General features: G+C 43.9%; 1 protein-coding gene across 10 annotated transcripts in view; it reads right to left on the reverse strand.

The window, feature by feature from the left end:
- Positions 1–20,629, reverse strand: part of LOC121296848 (armadillo repeat protein deleted in velo-cardio-facial syndrome homolog) — a 131,511-nt gene that overhangs the window by 37,192 nt on the left and 73,690 nt on the right. For 8 of the 10 annotated variants that reach the window (XM_041222702.1, XM_041222710.1, XM_041222704.1 and 5 more), the window contains 4 exons: positions 12,328–12,486; positions 10,041–10,148; positions 6,130–6,782; positions 2,082–2,584 (listed from right to left, as the gene is read on the reverse strand). In XM_041222702.1, coding sequence (XP_041078636.1) covers positions 2,082–2,584; positions 6,130–6,782; positions 10,041–10,148; positions 12,328–12,486 — 1,423 coding nt within the window. The remainder of the gene's footprint in view (positions 1–2,081; positions 2,585–6,129; positions 6,783–10,040; positions 10,149–12,327; positions 12,487–20,629) is intronic. The other 2 variants (XM_041222712.1, XM_041222708.1) reach the window with 1 other exon arrangement.

The raw sequence follows: 20,629 nt of genomic DNA on the forward strand, positions 1-20,629 counted from the left end.
CGGGACGTCAGAAACGGAACATTCGGGACGTCAGAAACGGAACATTCGGGACGTCAGAAACGGAACATTCGGGACGTCAGAAACGGAACATTCGGGACGTCAGAAACGGAACATTCGGGACGTCAGAAACGGAACATTCGGGACGTCAGAAACGGAACATTCGGGATGTCAGCTCCACCTGCTGCTCCAGTTACTTCCAGTCCAGCTGCTTGACTTGAGGTATCAGAAACTATTTCACAAAAGAGGAAGCATTTCGTGTGCTAGTCTGCTAGATGTTCTGTACTAAATGTACAGTCCTGCTTTGTTAGTATGTTCTCCAGGGGTGTGCTCTGTGTGCTTTGTGTTTCTGTTACACTGTAGTAGTTTTTTTGTAGGTGTTTGTAATGGTCTCTGTGTGGTTGTAAATAACCACAGCCCCTCATTCTATTCACACCGATGCCAGTGTGTTAACACGAGGTACCCTTCACTGATCTTTACTGATCCTTTTCACCTTTCTCTTCAATAGTCAACTAAATCAAGAAGTCTCCACGATGGACCTTGTTGAGTCCTGTCCCCCCCAAGTCTCTACGATGGACCTTGTTGAGTTTCTTTTCCTAAGTCTCTACGATGGACCTTGTTGTGTTTCTTTTCCCAAGTCTCTATGATGGACCTTGTTGAGTTTTCTCTGTCGTTAATTCAATTTGCTTTCCTCTACAGACGTGCCGTCTTAACAACCCATTCATTTACTGCAGCCCGTTGCTAGGCAACCACCTCATCCCACCTCGCATCCATCCATCAGCATAAATAGATTTAGCAGGAAAGCAAGTGGAGTCACTAATCATTAAGGATGCAGCTGAGAAGAACAGCGAGCTGTAATTTTAAAATCTACATTACATGCTCTGAAGGCAAGCGCTAGAGAACAGCAGTGATTCCAGCAAAGGTTAACCCCCCCTGGTAGCGATGGATGATACTCAATATTTCAGACTGGCCCACATAACCAAGACAAACATCTCTCTGTGGAAACTGATGAATTACGCAGAGCTAGCTCTTACTTTAGACATGCTGTGCTCATGTGTGTTACGCGTATGTTAAAAGCTCTGACACAGCCGTGTACTTCGGCACTGCATCAAGGTCTCCTCTACCACCCTTACAAATACATCAAAAAGACATTTGAGATGTCACTAGAATCCCACAGGCTGTGTCAAACATCTCTGCACATCGCTGTATTTTTTAAATGACTCTTAATTGCGAAGCAGCTGACTGCTGTTCACTTTGAGCTGGGTGTTCAAAAGGTGAGCCTGGCATGGCGTTTCCACTACAGGTCCGTGCCTCCCTTCTGCAAGACGTCCACTCAGTCTTGCTGTCGTGTCAAGTATGATACGCTGTGTAATCGTGCAGAGAAGTTAAATGTGATGTGGTCTGGACGGGAAACCCTGTTACAGAAAACATATGGAAGCTGGAAATGGTTTATTTTTAAACATGTCATTATTTTAATTTGCAGAAACTGCAGTTTGCCAATTTGGGGTCAGTTAAAACAAATCAGCCCATTACATTATATTGATTTGACTTTCCCAGTAAGAGCTGTTTTCAGTTGGCTTGCTGTTCTTGCATGTCGCTAGTGTTGGTTCACCAGACAACTTCTGTTCCCCAGTCTGCTGTAAAGATGTATTTTTAATGCTCTGATTGCTAGTAGTAACTATTTCATTCTTAAGCCAGTAATTTGTGCTGCAACAGCACAACTATATAATTATACCACATTATAGCATTCTCTTAGATACTGCAAGGAATTAGTGCTGAATATACAAGCATCTTCGTTGTTCACAATAGATGAGCATTATCTTACGTAGATACCATGTCATTTGCTACCAAGGGCTACTTAATTTGCTATCCTGCATCTAGTTATGAACAAAGCCTGTGGTTTGAATGCTGTTGCAGTACAAAGGGTAGATGAGCACATTAATACACAGAATGTCAGCTGGGTGTTCATAATACAGTAGCTACAGTTGATGCCACCGACTATGACATGTGTTTGATCTACCCTGTTACTGTTATTATTCTGTTGCTGTGCTTGGCTGCCGAGCGAGCTGGGAACAGTACAGTACCTGTGATGAGCTCCCGCACCTCCATGTCGCTGGTCTTCCTCAGCAGGCGGACGAGGGCGGGGATGCCGTCGCAGTTCTTGATGGACACCTTGTTGTCGTTGTCCTTGCCGTAGGAGATGTTGCGGAGGGCTCCGCAGGCCTTGCGGTGCACTTCAGGCTTGGGGTGGTCCAGCAGCCCCACCAGTATGGGGATCCCCTTCAGGTGGCGCACATCCTTCTTGATCCTGTCGTTCTCGTAGCAGAGATGCTGCAGATAGGCAGCCGCGTTGGACTTGACCGGGTCGATGGGGTGCCCCAGCATGGCGATGACCTCTGGCAGGTCGGGGTCCCTCCAGCGGGGGTCTTTGCGCATGCTGTCAATGGAGGGCGAGTGACGGCCCATGCGGTCCAGGCTGGCCATGCTGCCTCGCTCGGGCTGGGCCAGAGGAGCTGTGTAGATGCCCTGCAGGTAGGGGTGGCGCTCATCAATCAGTTCCGCCTCTATGGGGTCCTCATAGCAGACTCTGCCAAGAAGAAACAGCGACAGGGCAACCCTTCATTAATCAGCTTGCTCAAGGGCACCGCTAATCAGAGCGCATGAACCTTCCTTAGAGCTACGGCAGCAGGAGAGAGGTTGAGAAAAAAGCAAGGCTTCCTCTGGACGGTGGAGAAGAGACAACTAATCAATCAAGCCGGTTACAAATCAGTTCAGTTTTCTTTTACTATTTATAAATCCAAAGTACTGAACAAACATGACATATTTCATAGGTTATACATCTACTGCTTATTAGTTCTTACTGACTTAACAACACCTCTTTCTGTTGTACTGCTGGTGGTGCCCATTTTTCTACACATCAGCATGAGATCCAGACATCAATATTGATGCGATTTCCCCATTCCTGGACAGTTCCCAATCCCCACTGCTATAAGCAACCCAATCCGCTCTTGGTACAGTAAACCCTAAGGGCAGGCAGGAATACGTACAGCCTTTCCTACGGCCAGTATCTGTGACCAACAGCGAGCTGCGCGCTAGAGAAGGCAAACAAATCAATCTTTATAATGCATGGTGGCAAAGTGTAATCCACTGCATTAGCGGGCTGCCAGCATGCATACTGATCGGAGCTGCTTCAAGCTACAAGGTTATTAGTTTTGAAGAAAATGTAATATATAAAAAGGTACATCAAACTTTTACCCTTAACCCTTTTAAGACAAGATATTCCAACGTGTGGATTTCCATTGATCTTAATGGCTGCTTTCATATTGATACAAGTAACATTTATCATCATTCTTAAGCTTGTTCCAAGGGCTTTCTAATTTACATATTTATTCCATGCAAGTCTTTCACTCAAGATGGTCCACTTGAGCTGGTGAAATAACACAGAGTTCTGTTAGAAGAGTAAGTTAACAATGGGACTCATTTCCCCACTCTGCTGGAATGATAAGGCATGACTTATTTAGTAAGGTAAACGCATATGCTCTGTAAACAGACTGTCTAATTACACCCGTTTCATAGTATCCTTTCACTCTTAGAGCAGGTCTCTTATATTGTACTGGAATCTTTTACTGACCTTTTCAACACAACCAGATAAGTGGAAGAGGAAAACCCAGGCCAAAATAACTCAAAGCAAGCCTCTGTTACAAACACTTCAAGAACTTTCCAATGTATCAATGACACACAAATCCCTCATTTGACCTAGCTTTAGTTTCTTTGCAATAGGAAATCAACCAGAACCTGCTGCACTAGGTACAGCATTGCACACTGCAGGGCAGGAATGCTTGCTCCCTTTCAAATCATCTTTTTAAATTAAGAGCTACGTTTAACATCAGATGAACACAGTTTTATTGAAAGACTCAGATTAACTTGCTGTCCTTCACGTCAGATTTGGCTGATCCTCCAAATGAAAGGAAAGACGCCCTCTAATTGTGAGGATCCATGTAACTGCAGTGCCACTGAATCCCACAGAGACGACAGGACAAGCCATCCAGACGAGGGCCGACACCACGCTAAACTGCTGCCTTTAACTACAGTCGGTATACCTGCAAGGCACTTACTGCACGCCTCATTCAACAAAGACTAACAAAGAATATATAGAAAAGAGATTTGGCTGCATAATGTTTTCAGCTGCAAAAAGGTACAGATGAGAGTGTCAGCTATGTAAAACAGCAGGGTAGTGATGTCACAATTCCTGCTGTGACTTTGTGAGGGAGGTGCCTAACTGGTGGCATTCATACTGTACAGCAGCTACAGTTCCACATGAAACAGGGAGGATTTGATCTTACTTGCTCATCTTCGACTGAAGAAGTAGTATTAATACAGTAATTATATTTGTATCCATCAAAACTTTGCTACACTGAATGTCAAGATTTGCATTTAAATTGATAACATTTGAAAACATATGAGAGGGGCTCCTGCAAGCATTTGCATTTATTCATAGGTTAGCAGCACATCATTCATTTTCAGCTCCAGCATCACAAAAGGAGGTGCAGCAGCAGAACAGCTGCGACTGTCCAGAGCTAACGAGGGTATGGACTGGACTTAACAGCGGCACTGCATCTTGGAGGAGGGGAAAGCAAACATACAGATGGCCGTTTTCCTGTTTGCCCTCAGATTACATTCTGCGTGGTTTTAAATGAATACCAGCTCCCACGCAGTCTATCCCAGCAATCCACCGTTACCTACTCCTCAATCTATACGGAATCAAGTATTTGTTGTGGAGTTTTGCTGTCATTTTCAGGGATTCGGCCTGGTCTGTGCTATAGCCTGATCACATGGACGTCTGTCACCAGAGCCACAAATTTACATTTCAAACATTTCACAAAACAGATCTTGACACAGAATCTGCCTGGTGAGGCCTGGTCAGATGGCCTTGACCTTGAGCAATTGCTGAGAAGTGCAGGGTGGAGCCGTACTGATCACGGGACAGCTGTCCTCCTGCTGACAGACCAGAGTGCTTCAAGCCTCGCGTCTTACCAAAACAGAGCACTGCTCCGCTCAAGCGAGGGAGTAAAGTAAGCCGGCACAATCTCTGATCTGAATAATATCACAAATACAAATAAAATTGTACCCCAAATGTAAATAAGCTGCGAGTCTGTGCTGGCTGGCAATAGTGCCGGTGTGGCAGTGGACACAAGAGACACTGTAGTTAATCCAGCCCTGGATCTCAAGAGGAATGACTATTGATTGAACCCTAATGTGAAGGGGGACGGGCCAAGCAGGTGTCAAGAGCCAGCAGGGCATATAAACCATTAGTGTGTCTGGGGAAAAACAGCCGAGCCCATCACATTCTAAAAGCAGGAATTAAAATCACCTGTCAGCCTCTGATCCATTCAACCGCTTTGAAATGATGCTGTACGCTAAACAGCTCTGGCCAAAGGGTTAGCGTTTTGCTTCATAAAATCGTTATGTGAACATATTGAATTACATTCCGCCTTGTAGTTTTCCACATACTTAACAAAGAACTGACGATTGAAAAATGTGACATTTCAAAGTCTAACATGAAATACTCTGCTACTATTACGGCTTCTGGTAGACCTAAAATTCGAGGTGATGGAAAACTTTTGGCTGTAGCGGTACAGTACACAGGTTACTGGAAGCAAGGAGATGACTAACACTAAAACACGCACAGTATTTCCTGGACTGCAATACAACAGACGATTAAAAGGAAACCACCACTTATCTCCACTTTCCTGTCTCGAATATCTGGTAAATACTGCAGCTACTCCTTCTGCCTTTGAACTCAGAGATCTGATATGGAGGACGGAAGACTGCTTCACTTAACACAGAGCAAGCAGATGATCCAATGACATTTTAACCAAGGAACTCCAGTATTGCAACCAGAAGAACAACCCTGACAACTGATTTAGTAAAACTGAAAATCAACACAAAAGCAGTTTCAGAAGGGAACAGAAATAACAGATGAGCGTCTCTTAGTTAGCATGTCCAGTAAAAATATTTCAAGCAGACATTAGAGAGAATGATAGAGAATGACACCTTATTGGATATCATAGGTAAGAAATTAAAAGTATTAAGAAGAAATGAGTCGGGTACTCCTAGAAACAAACTCCTCACCTTCCTCGAACTGGGTCTCTCATCATGGGCTCCCCACTTGGCTCTCTGATTGGCTCTCTGCCTGGTCTGCCCCGGTCAGCACTGGTAAGAGTCCTCCTATTGGCTGTGGAGTAGTCTGGTTCCAGGTCATAAGCCTCCTCTTCCTCAGGCCCCAGACTGCGCCGGTCATCCTCCAAACCGTACGGCTCCGGCTGGAAGCGCTCCGGCTGGGAACGGTTCAGCTCTGCGCTGCTGCCTAAGGGCACCTGTGGCTGGGCTATGTGTCCGTAGTCCTCCTTCCTGATGGGCAGGGTGTAGCTGTTCTCCGGCCGGTAGTTTGCTGGCATGTAGCCATAGCGAGGCCGGTAGTTGACCCCTCTGGAAAGGCTGCCGTAGTTGTCGGACATGTCAGCGTAGCTGTCGTGGATGCTGTAGTGCCGGTGCTGGTTATCGGGGCTGTCGCTGTAGGAATCGCTGTAGTTGTTGAAGGATCTGGTCAAGGTGGAGGTGGCCTGTGGGGTGATGTAGCGGTCCCCGTTCTTCAGGTACCTCCGGTCGATGGAATCCGTGTAGCTGCCGAGAGGGGAAGACCCGTCCGGGATGGGCAAGCCATCTGGCCCCAGGGGAACTTGGCGCACCGTCCTGGTGGTCACGGTTTTCACCATTTTGGTGACCTGGCAAAAAAAATAATAAAAAGAAAACGGTGTCAAAACACCAAGAGTGGAGATAAAACATTCTGATGCAGTGTATTTCAGGAAGTTCAGACTTCAAGCACTTCCTTTCGAGCAAACAAACAAACAAAAACAGCCAACTGAAAATCGAAAAGAAAGCAACAGAACGGTCATGAAAACAAAACCACACAACACACACCAAACCATGTCAAAGAATACCACCACGCATAATACAGCCCTGGTCTTCAGAAGGCTGTATTCAAGCACTAGAATAAATGCCAATGATTTGAAAAGTGGGTCTAGCACTCCTGAATTCTTCTGTGGTGTGAGGTGTGCTGAGCAGTGGCTGTGAATGACAGTGGGGAGAATGGAACTACAGTAACAGAGCTCCACTCAATGACACCAAGTCAGCAGACGCCTTTTGATTTTCCATTCGTGTGTACTGTGAGTAAGCTTTCATATCCCAGACTGAAGCACAAACCTTAAATTCTGCTCTGCTGTACTGTTGGATTAAACATTCCTTCTTAAATATAACAGCGGGTTCTTTTCTTGGTTCGTTCAGTTCAGAAACCGATGCATAAACTTCACATTTTGTTCCTGCAGCGCAACATTGTAATTCTGGTGGCATCTCACAACTAAATGATGTTGTACGACACGAATCATTATAATGGGAAGCCCCTGCCAAGCAGAATGATACACAGAGCTGTACTTATTGCCTGAAATGGCTGATCAATGTGCGATTACGCAAGTCAACTGCAAGAGGAACTGCAACAGGACCGACGAACTGCGCTAGTCTTCCCTTCAGCAATACAACTGAACAGATCTCTACAGCAACTGCGCTAGTCTACCCTTCAGCAATACAACTGAACAGATCTCTACAGCAACTGCGCTAGTCTACCCTTCAGCAATACAACTGAACAGATCTCTACAGCAACTGCGCTAGTCTACCCTTCAGCAATACAACTGAACAGATCTCTACAGCAACTGCGCTAGTCTACCCTTCAGCAATACAACTGAACAGATCTCTACAGCAACTGCGCTAGTCTACCCTTCAGCAATACAACTGAACAGATCTCTACAGCAACTGCACTAGTCTACCCTTCAGCAATACAACTGAACAGATCTCTACAGCAACTGCACTAGTCTACCCTTCAGCAATACAACTGAACAGATCTCTACAGCAACTGCACTAGTCTTCCCTTTTTGGCGGCCCCATTTTATTTGATGGGCTTCAAAGAACTGGCAGTTTGTTGATGCCAATAATAAATTTAAAAAAAAACTAAAATGAAAATAAATAAATAAAATAAATGTTTATTATTATTATTATTATTATTATTATTATTATTATTATTATTATTAAAATACAGCTTTGAATTAGTGCTGTCTCTATTGTATTTAGATGGACAATGCAGGCTGTTGCTTTCCAGTTAAAGAGTCGAAACGGTCTGTACCTGAGTCAATATCTAGGCACTGAATCATGTAGTGTGAGCTGAAAAACTCAGATCTGCATTTCCTAGAGTCACGGGCTGGCATGTTCTATTCACCAAGGTTAGAAAAAAAAGACAAAGGGTTTCTTTTGCAGGGATGTTTCAGGAGACGTGAGACATGATGCTGTCAAGAGCCGAGAGCAAGGCCACTGCATTAAAACAAACATGCAGGTCTGGATTCTTGCATACGTGATATTAAATCAATGCACAGTCTAAAAAAATAATACATAAAACTATGAATCACAGTGCTAATGCAATGCAATATTTAACCTTTCAAAGCATTAGCATGCATTAAGCAGGTTTACAGGGTGACTCGAGCACCAGGTATTTTCATACCAGCTGTGTCTGTGTCTGGTGTACAATCCCACAGTGTTCCTGGTCCCCAGAACAGATGTTTATAAACATATTCAATTTCAATAGACGTATTAAGAAAAACAAGTCAGCAGGAGCCAACATTACAGCTCTTCGAACTTCTTTGAAAAGCATTGAGGGTTACTGGCTACAATCTTGAGTGGTTCAAAGTTATAGGAACAACTCAGACCCCATTGTTTCAATCTTCATTGTTTATAAAAAAAAAAAGTCACAGAGACAGACAATCTAAAACAGCTAAGCCACTGCTTCCTCCAGCCCTACAGGAAGATCTGACAATTAAAATCAGACATGTGAATAAGAACTAACTAACCATTCCAGCTGCAGAGAGCCAGTGCTTTGTGAATGCAGAACTGTGACATTCGGAACATTCATTCAGTCTTCAGAACCCTGTGGTACTGTATGAAAACACTCAATATTCAGAACCCTGTGGTACTGTATGAAAACACTCAATATTCAGAACCCTGTGGTACTGTATGAAAACACTCAATATTCAGAACCCTGTGGTACTGTATGAAAACACTCAATATTCAGAACCCTGTGGTACTGTATGAAAACACTCAATATTCAGAACCCTGTGGTACTGTATGAAAACACTCAATATTCAGAACCCTGTGGTACTGTATCAAAACACTCAATATTCAGAACCCTGTGGTACTGTATGAAAACACTCAATATTCAGAACCCCGTGGTACTGTATCAGAACACTCAACATTCAGAACCCCGTGGTACCGTATCAGAACACTCAATATTCAGAACCCCGTGGTACCATATCAGAACACTCAATATTCAGAACCCCGTGGTACTGTATCAGAACACTCAATATTCAGAACCCTGTGGTACCGTATCAGAACACTCAATATTCAGAACCCTGTGGTACTGTATCAGAACACTCAATATTCAGAACCCCGTGGTACCGTATCAGAACACTCAATATTCAGAACCCTGTGGTACTGTATCAGAATACTCAATATTCAGAACCCCGTGGTACCATATCAGAACACAGAACAATAAATGTAAATCTAGTCAGTGGTGTGTTCAGAGTTTTGCCTGAAACAATTCCAATACCATTTGTTTCACATCCAAATCAATATTTCCTACCCATCAGTGTGTAGGTCAATGAGCAGGCAGCTCAGAGCCTAGTTTGAATCACAATCTAACAAAAGGTGCATATCCCAAAGAAGCAGCAATACCCAAAAGAGGAAGACGTTACAACTACAGCTGGTGCAAGACAGGGAAACACAGCAGCAGACAAGCAGAACGCTGGTCACCGGCTGCTGTACTGTTCAATATACAAGCGAGCGAAGTGGGCAGGCTTTGCGTTATCTGAGTAGTTCACTTCCACAAATGCACGGCATGTTAGGAGCTGTGGTGAGGAAAAGCAAGGCAAGCAGGCTGTGTTTACAGGGTCTGTCTCCGGAGTGGGGGTGTCCGGCCGGGAATCCAGCAGCCTCTCTGTTACTGTCACCGGGTGGAAGGTGCGGCGAGTGATGGTTTTAACAACCTTGGTCACCTATACAAGTGGATGCAGGTTTAACATTAACATATACGAATACAAATACAAAATACAAACCACAAACGAATGGCTGTAGAAACACAATATGAAGGGATAGAGATGAGCCTGGGTCAGTCGCCCCGATGCACTAAATTGGCAACACTTCTAGTCTGTGCCTCAAAATGATGTTCAGCACCAGGCCAACCTCTTAACATGAAAATGCAACAAAACACTCTATCCTTTTCACAATGCTCTCATACTGCCAATTACCCCTGCTGCCCCTGGAACTAAGTTTATACCTTGTCTGCTGATGCATTTTGATATTTATAGAGAATGTTATGTACCAGTTGCTGGTGTCAATATACAGTGCAGGTTTTGAGACAGCTGGTTGAACTTTGGGGGAGTTTTGTAGTGGGTATAAAAGGACTTATTCCTAATGAAAAAAAAATATATATGTCAGATCAATTCTGCCCTGCATAGTGTCCAATATAATAATCATTTGTTTCATGCAAAAGTGTTTTTCTTTGTCGAATTATGCAGGAGTGTTTATCACGACGGGAAAGGGTGCAGCGTTCAACAATGGTCAACTTCCTCATGCAAGAGGATGAAGTGTAGCTGAAGACTGGTTCACAATTGCTGGTCAGAGTCGAGGGTCTCCGCCCGTGTGGAGGCAAGGCAGACAGCAACATGCCCAGGTGTATCTGTGGATGCAATTCATGCACATTACTTAGACACTGTGGACAGGGTAGAAGTGCCGGGAATGGACCAGGGCTGTCTACTGGTACATAACATTACAATGGACATCCAGCTGACATAAAACTCAAATCACTATTGAATGTTCATATTCTATCTAGAGATATAATGATGAGCCCAAAACTGGGTAAAATTAAATAAAATCAAAGGAATTTTACCAGTCAAGTTGGGACTCACCTTGACTTTGGTTGACCCATCCTTATAAAGACATAATAAAGCAACACAGAACAAGATTAAGAGCACAGAAAGGAACCCATAGGATGTATTTGCACAGTTTAATTAAACCCAGACCCAAGACTACTGCCCTTTCCCTGCAACCAGTCCTGGTTTTCATTGCTACCTTATGGATGCTACTGCCCTTTCCCTGCACCCAGTCCTGGTTTTCATTGCTACCTTGCAGATGATCATTACCGCAATGACACATGTCAGAAATCTCAGCAATCAGACTCCTGGTAAATCTGCTGTGAATTGATGGTTCTTATTACAGGAGATATCTAGTCACCTGAGTGAATAGATCATTAAATGATGATTGCCAGCTGGAACACAGAGCAACAATGGAGGGCAAATCAGTTTACCTTAACCACTTCAGTGCAGAGTTAACAAGAGCATAACTGATTAAATCCACAGCACTTGTCAGCACTGTGCCTGCAAAGTGAACTCCCTCTGAGGAGAAAGTCTTGATACACAAATATATGTGTCTTTAGACATCTGCTGGGACATTTTGCTGTCATTTAACAATATCAAAGAAAGTTAAAAGTAAACAGTTGTGGGCATTGGACATGAATAGCTGAGCCAGAACTAATAAAAAATATATTGCATTACCTGGCTTTATAAACAACATAATATAAAATAAAATGAGTCTCTGGGCCTCTGGCAAGAAACAGAAACAATATGCGGATGACAAGCCCACGGGAAGAGGAGAGATAGACTCAATATTATGAGGCAAATATAATGAAGACAAAAAATGTGACAGCAGTGGAATTTAATTTAGATGAACAATAGGCTTGACTTCAAAACACTGAGTCTGCAATTCACTGCACTTGCCCCTTACAGACTGGGGCTCTGTCATTGATGAGGCACGGTTTGTAATAGTCAATGTGTGCACTGTGGAGAAGAGCTAACTGTGCCTGAAGGGGTCAAGCAGATTAAAACAAGTCTGCCTGTCCCTAAACCCACTGTGAATATATAATTAACCTTTGACACAGCACAAGGAACAGTGATATGCCTGTAAAATTGCATTTTGACAGGAAAAGTAGATGTTTGTCTTTACTGACATGATTCAAGAGAAAATCCAAAAAGTGATGAGGTAGATAAAAGGATAGTCAATATGACACTATCAGATATTGACTGTGTAACTGTCCTCAGCTCAAGGGCGACTGTCTGAAAAGCATACCTTTGCGAAATAGCCAATGGCAGCCCTGGTTTGAAAGCTCCACCCCCTTACCTTTGTCTCAGTCCGGCAAGTAGTTCCATCCTCCGACGTTACCACGGAAACGTGGGAGGTGGGCGTTCCCGGGTCCTCTTCAATAGTCACCGTTTCCTCCAGCACCTCTGGAGGCTCCTGCATCATGGCTCTGGAGGTCTGGTTACTGGGGCTCCGCTCCTGTCCACCACGAGAGAGAAGGCAGATCAGTGTGTGCGATGGAGGGTACTTCCAGAACCAGCTGGGTTTAACACACAACCATTTATCTGAACTTCGAAATCCCACACAGACTCCAGCAACCACAGTACTGCACGTTCTGTTGCAAATATCAGATATTGACACATGAAATGTGACACATGGTATTACTGTGCATTGTAATTACTTACACAACACATATTGCTATTACAGTCTTTGCAATTACATAGTAACTACACAAGGTACTTAATTACAGTGTTAGAAATACCACAAGCCACAAAGGGATCCCTGTAAATGTCAGTAAAGCAGGTCTCTTGCATTACTGTAAGTGGGTGGTGGTATTTACAGACCATCCTCAAATCTAACAGCACGTGTTGTCAAATTATCACATGAAACACTGGACACGTCACCTCCCTTGCCGATACTGGCTATTTCCGGGTATGATGTCTTGCACATAAACCAGAAGTAAAAGCTAGATTAGACATATTACTCTGTTGTGCTGCAGCCACTTATGTAAAAGACCGATCAATTGTGAAAGCTTATAGGTTACGCAGCAGAGAGCCGTGGCTCCAATTCACAAGGATGTCGACCCTCAACTGGGCGTCAAGTGCGGAGTCCTTCGCTGGTCAAATTACTGGAACTGAACACCTCGTTACAGACAGGAAGTGGCAGTTTCTAATACAGGCCAGTGGTACAGTCGTCACCCAAGTTAGATTGTGTGTACAGTGTACGGGAGTGGGAGTCTGAACTGTGGATTCCACAGCATGTCTGTTAGGCTGCCAGGTTTAAATTCGCGGGTGCATTTTGAAATGATCACAGAGTGACGTGACACTACAGGCTCTCTGTGCTTTCTTGTGAAGTTTCTCATCTCTCCTGCAGCAAAGGATTGTGGGTTTTATCCAGCAGCCCTGTCGTAGCGCGCACACACTCTGGAGAGAACAAAGGATCACTACCCCTTTTTGCCTTATGATTTCTGTTCAGGCACTGGCATTCATCCCAGCCCTGCCAGTGTCAATATCACACCACTACAGTTTGCTTCATTAAGCACTTCAGATTGATAGCGAGCCAAAAAAAGAAACAAAACAAAAAGGACTTGGCATAGTCTGTGGCGCGTTGCTTCAACAGCCACATCATTCAGGGACAGACAGGGAGATGAAATAAAGACTTGCTGTTTATTAGTATATAACATAAACTGACATCACAGAAACGCTATGACACATGAAGGAGACATCATTAAATCACAGCTAATAATGTCCATCTCTGTTTACCAACACAAATTCAAAGACTGTTCCTAACTGAGTGCAGTGATACAAATGCAGATGAAATTCCCATTAGAAGGCATCTTTACAGGTACCTTCCCACCACGATGGATGTGGTGGTTTGCGGATCTCGGTTCTGTAAAATGAGTGTCTTTTTAAACAAATCGGTTCAAGAAGAACATTTAAAAAAAGGGATTTGTCTTTTTTTCTGACAAGGCATGACTTCAAAAGGTGAATGTTCTGAATCCCCTTGTACTCGAGACTCGGTCACCGTGTATCAGAATGGTGCAGATTTACAAAACTTTGCAGAAGTTTGTGAACTTTAGTGCATGAAAAAAAAAAAAAGAAACAACATATATTTAGCAATCCCAGCTTGGTTTCGCTTTCCTTGTAAATGTAATACAGACTCTGCTTTCGGAATCAGGTTCACAAGTAAAATGTAGCGCTCCGCACATTCATCACACACAGCTATGTGAAACATATCAGCAGGGTGTGCTGAAAAGAGAGATCTGCTAATTGTGAAGCTTTGTTTCTATTTCCAGTATGCAAGTATAGAAAAACAAAACCACACATCCTAGAAGAGAAGAGAAAAATCAAATGGAAAACAAAATAAAAAAAACATGCAGATAAAAAAAAATAAAAAATCCGATCTCCAGTCCTCAACAATTAAAATAATTTGTACATAACAGTGGACTTGAGTCTCATCACATTCTACAAACACCCAGACCCAGGGCGGCTGCAGCGAAGAGCGGGGTCTGAATTTAAACGACTTTTCTAATCATTTTCAAATCTAGTGCAGCACACGCCTCTATCACCGAGGTTAAAAGGCTTCAAAATATGGAGCCAAAGTGTCTGCTAATGATGTTTGGAAGCAGACTGGAGACTTTGCAAAAAGAGTCAGAGGAACACTGCCAAACGCTGTCCCCAGGCACTATTCTGCTCGTCGTTCCAAGTAGTATCCCTTGCTTGATTAAGACCCCTTACCTCGCTTAAAATCAATGCAGACTAATACCACAGATTTAACAGTCTTGAATGACCATCAGAAAGACATTAGCCCAGTGCTTCAGTAGAGATCTTAAACCAGGCACATCTTCTAATCCAGGATCTCTTTAGTGCTCAATTACTGGATAACCCGTACACTTTGAATTGTGGCATCGACAATGAGCAGAGCTTTCCACTCTGGAATGAATTCCTGCTCTAGCAGGAGGTGTGACTGTAGCTGTGCAGCATGTCGTCTTTTCAACACCTGAACAGTAAAGAAAATAAACGACAAGCAGCCAGGAATGTTGAGAGAAGCCCCCTGCTACACTGGAGGATATCCGTGGATCCGTGCAATTACGTAGTGGAAGAAATCACATGTCCATGCAAAGATGATTTAAGGCGGTATTGCTAGATTATGTTTTAAAAAGTGCTGCTCAGTTCTAGCTACTTCCATGCACTTGACTGTTACCAATAGTCTAATCTAGAATGATAAATACCACCTTAAAATTGTTGTTCAGTGTTCCTTTTGTGAAAATCGCACTGCTATAGTGTACACCACCGCAGTGTGCAATGCCTGTACTCCTCTTTCACACTTCCAGCGATTCTGTCATGTAGACCCACTGCTCTGATGGTGTTGCTAACAACGCATTTTGCAGTCATGTGACTGGATTACCCTGAACTAAATGTTCTAGACTTATAGAAATAAAATGAAATTAAGGTTATACAAATCAGAGCAACAGACAAGGCAAGGCAACAGAGACAAGAATCAAGCTGCTCCTTTTAGCTCTGTTAGAATCAACCATCCAGTCTACAGAGCCCCCCCTCCCAGCCCTAACAAAGACAGCATTTATCCAAAGTCTAAATAAAACAGAGAGTGGATCTGCTAATGGAAGTCTGAGCAATTGGTCCCGAGCCTTGCTAACTGACTGGAATGATGGGTGGAAAACTAAAAGGCTGAAGGCTACCCCTTCCTGAACTTCTCCTTACAAAACAAGGAAATGGAAATCTGCAGTAAACAGCGTGTGAAGGAGGGACCGCAAGACTGTGCACCGAGCCAGCCCCTGCCTCGACCCGGCAAGCGCCTTCCTGTGTGCTAGAGCCAGTCAAGAAAAACAAGCCGGCTGCTCTGTACCACTTCAATCTCCTTTCCTCTCCCGCGGCTCATTGCAGAACCCTGTCTTCACGCAAGCCAGCCCCAGATCACAGGCACGGGCACGTCACCCTCACCACACACCTTCTCCCCAGATTTCTCTTCTATTGTTCTGATTGCGGGAACGCTATGGTTCATATGCTGATCCGCTAAACCAGGTCGTCATCTAAGCAAGCTGGACAATCAAATATGTTAAACATCAATCGCTCACAAGTACTGTATGGCTGCTCTTCCGTTGCAAAAGCACTTGCTTGTTGCATTACATCCAGCATTTGCATTACATTGCACACTTAGCATCAAAGCAACACTATATTGCAGGCAGGGGAGGAAGGAAGAGGCAAAATAGATGGTAATGTGCGCAGTTAGTGATTCAGTAAGAAGGTACAGTACTGTGAGCCAGTAAGCAGGTCCAGTACTGTGAGCCAGTAAGCAGGTCCAGTACTGTGAGCCAGTAAGGAGGTCCAGTACTGTGAGCCAGTAAGCAGGTCCAGTACTGTGTCCAGTAAGCAGGTCCAGTACTGTGAGTCAGTAAGCAGGTCCAGTACTGTGAGCCAGTAAGCAGGTCCAGTACTGTGAGCCAGTAAGCAGGTCCAGTACTGTGAGTCAGTAAGCAGGTCCAGTACTGTGAGTCAGTAAGCAGGTCCAGTACTGTGAGTCAGTAAGCAGGTCCAGTACTGTGAGTCAGTAAGCAGGTCCAGTACTGTGAGTCAGTAAGCAGGTCCAGTACTGTGAGCCAGTAAGCAGGTCCAGTACTGTGAGTCAGTAAGCAGGTCCAGTACTGTGAGTCAGTAAGCAGGTACAGTACTGTGAGCCAGTAAGCAGGTCCAGTACTGTGAGCCAGTAAGCAGGTCCAGTACTGTGAGTCAGTAAGCAGGTCCAGTACTGTGAGTCAGTAAGCAGGTCCAGTACTGTGAGTCAGTAAGCAGGTCCAGTACTGTGAGTCAGTAAGCAGGTCCAGTACTGTGAGCCAGTAAGCAGGTCCAGTACTGTGAGCCAGTAAGCAGGTCCAGTACTGTGAGTCAGTAAGCAGGTCCAGTACTGTGAGCCAGTAAGCAGGTCCAGTACTGTGAGTCAGTAAGCAGGTCCAGTACTGTGAGTCAGTAAGCAGGTCCAGTACTGCGAGTCAGTAAGCAGGTCCAGTACTGTGAGTCAGTAAGTGCAGGTCCAGTACTGTGAGTCAGTAAGCAGGTCCAGTACTGTGAGTCAGTAAGCAGGTCCAGTACTGTGAGTCAGTAAGCAGGTCCAGTACTGCGAGTCAGTAAGCAGGTCCAGTACTGCGAGTCAGTAAGCAGGTCCAGTACTGTGAGTCAGTAAGCAGGTCCAGTACTGTGAGTCAGTAAGCAGGTCCAGTACTGTGAGTCAGTAAGCAGGTCCAGTACTGTGAGTCAGTAAGCAGGTCCAGTACTGTGAGCCAGTAAGCAGGTCCAGTACTGTGAGTCAGTAAGCAGGTCCAGTACTGTTCATGTGTTGTGTTTTTAGATCTCACACAATGCTGTCACATTGATGCCTGCCCCTGCCCCTTTAGCTCTAACATATTCAGATAACAGAGCAATGTTCTCTATACTGCAGTAGAAAGCATCCCTTGACATGCAAACCAGGCTGACTGCAGGGTTTCTCCATGACATCTGATCCTATCGCACAGTATGCAAAAGAAAGAAAAAAAAAAAAAAAAAGCAAACTTTTTTTTTTTATTGTTAATATTTTTACCATCACTCTTAATGCACTTATTAACACCAGCTGTCTTCTCTCGCTCGCTTCTCAGCCTGAAAAAACATTGCTCACCAGAGATTATAAAAAACACTGCATGCATTATTCTCTCTCTCTCTCTTTTTTTTTTTTTTTGCTCAACATGACCTCCGGCACGTCTGGAATGAGAAATGTAATTCTTCGTTAAGAACAGCTCCTCTTGGAATTCACACGATTTGGCGTTCTCGAAACGGATTCTTTAATCACACGTACTGCAGCAGGGGTGTTAACTACCCTTCGCTGTGTCGCTGCCAGCAGGGTGGCCTCGGAGGAGACGAGGAGTGAACCAGCAGGAAGGCCGTCTCATGAGAGGTGTGCCTGTGACTCGGATCAGGAGTCCAGTGACTGGACTGGAAGTGTGGAGAGACTAAAACTAGAACTGCTGCTCAACTGGAGTCGGGGCCAGCAGACACTCAGTGACCCTTAACTTCAAACAATCAACCACAACATGCACAGATTTATTCAAAACACAAATACAGAGCATTGGGAAGTCCCCCACTTTAAAACTGGTGACCATCAGTCATGAGTTAAACAAATCAAGCAGACTGTACAGATGTACAGTATAGTGCAAAGTTTTATATTAAAAATAGTATATAAATATACAAATATACTAAGAAATCAGAGAATTTAGATCAGGGAGAAGATTTTTTTTTTTTTTTTTTAAAGATCTGAAATTCATCAATCTTATTAATCTCCAACAGGAAGGCTGAAAATGATTTTACTGTGTGATTTATCACATGCTAGCGAATATAAAAACACAAAAATGCAAGCCTTCACTTTTCTTGCAACTAAAATTGGAATCTGCTGCCAAAAAAGTAGGAGATTTACAATACAGGCTACTGGATAGACTCATGCTTGAGACACTATCTACAGAGAGATAGTTCAATCAATCATACTCTCATCCACCCTGCCAAAAAACACGGGGAGCTAGATACAGAGAACGAGATCTCAAGAACGCTACTTTTCTCATTAAATCAGAGGCCTCTAGACTCTTGTTCATCATTATCTCTTGGCAAGACCCCGGGTCGATTTTCAGCATGCTGTACTTGATTACAGTGCAAGTCTGTGCATTGCAGTGCATGTTATTCGGATATAAAAACCCTGGAAGTGATTAAGACTCTGGAGCCCAGCTCCACCTTGGGGATGATCTCTTGGCAGATAAAATGAAGCAAGGCAGAAGGGATGGAACCCGGCCTCACGTCTCTCTAAACACTATTTATACGCCCCAGTAAATAAACAAATACAAGTTTTTGAAGATCTAAAACGCCGGCACCTTGGACTTGACCACCAGCATCAATACAAACCGCAGAATGAATGCAAATAAAACAGAATCTGTTAGCATTGAACCAGCAAAAGAACTGGCAGGATGGTTACAACTGAGAGAATACTGCTGGATCAGAGACTCCATGGCTTCTGAACGGAGCGATTTAAAAAGCATGGGCAGGATTACAATGATGCAGCTTTAAAAAATGTTAAAAAAATAAATAAATAAAAAAGGTATGGCATGATGTTCATAAGGATCACAATGAGAAATGATTTATTTCTATTTTAAAGTGATCTAGACCCCCGACAGTTGAATATTCCAGAGGAACAAACGAAGGATACTTAAGCAGCTTAATCTAAACCTTACTATAAAACAAACTCCCTCACCCCACTGCTGTACAATTCCTAAACCTGGCCAGTCTGAAATGTTAGTGGTGCTTTGCATAGTTGTAAAGCAGTAGAGAAGGCAGCAATGATTAACTAGTGTGACCATGAAAGTGGATTTCAGCAAACAACCATTTATTAGAAAAGGAGAAGGGGTAGAGAATATTCTGAGCCTAATGCTCTATATAAAAGGAAACAATAACAACTCACTTCTCAGTGAGAAAGTGACAAAGAATGTGATGGCTACTGCCATTTCTGTGCCAAGGGCTCATGCATGTTAAGCACATTGTTGCTCACGGCACATCTCTTCACTTCATTACAAAGAAGTGAAAAATCCTTAAAAAGGAAGGACAGGCGTCAAGGTCATGTTTCAGTGCTAACTGGAAAATAAAACTCCCACGCCTGTGCCTCACTAGTGTTACACTGTTGAGCCCACACGCCCACGCACCCACGCACCCACGCACCCACGCACCCACGCACAGCTGAGCTTCTGAACACCATGCCCCATTCAACCTCTTCCTGGCACCGGGCATTCAGAGGAGCTTCTCACTGCCTTACCGGAGACATGCCTCCCCTCGCTCTCAGTGCTGCTACCTCCCTCCCCTGTACCTGTCCAAGATCACACTTCCTAACACCATACATGGGAATCTGAAGCTCTTTACACGGTGCTTCATGATCAATTCACCATGGGGAAAAGAAACCTTATTGGTTGTACATGTTCAAGTTCATTGAGTCACTGCGGACAGGAACACACTGCAGTACAGTGTAGCTGAACATGTGGACTCAGTGCTCAAGTTTGCAAGGGCAAAGTGCAGCACAGGTCTTCCATGAAAAATATTGTATTCCTCTGGTGTGCTGTTCATGAATCACAATGTACATGTACAGTAAGCAACAGCATCCTATGAGATCATGACTTGACCAATGAAAGAATCTGGGTTCTGTTATCTTACAGGATCCCATTTCTGTTTGTCTTGTTCTTTTCAGCATACTCACGCCTTCCAAGGTCTGTAGTGCCAACGACACTCTGTAAATTTCTTCTCGAAAGAAAAAGAAACAAGCCATGAACTGATTTTGTACTCTACTGTAATTGATTAAGGCCATGCTGGTGGCTCATGTATGAAAAAGAAAAAAAAAATTGCATTCCTTCAAGCACGGCTTAGAAACCCCAGCTAGAATGTTTAGATTGTTAGGACTTTCTGTACTGCAGTCTTGGGTCACAAGTCAGAACACTCAATCCCTCTGCAACATGAGGATTGGAAGGAACTCAATCCAAAACAAAGTCAAACAAAGTTCAGCAAGCAAGATCTAAAGCTGCACCCCCTCGATTCAGAAACGAATTCATTAT

This window comes from Polyodon spathula, chromosome 22 (genome assembly GCF_017654505.1).
Source record: "Polyodon spathula isolate WHYD16114869_AA chromosome 22, ASM1765450v1, whole genome shotgun sequence".
In the NCBI taxonomy this organism is placed as follows: domain Eukaryota; kingdom Metazoa; phylum Chordata; class Actinopteri; order Acipenseriformes; family Polyodontidae; genus Polyodon; species Polyodon spathula.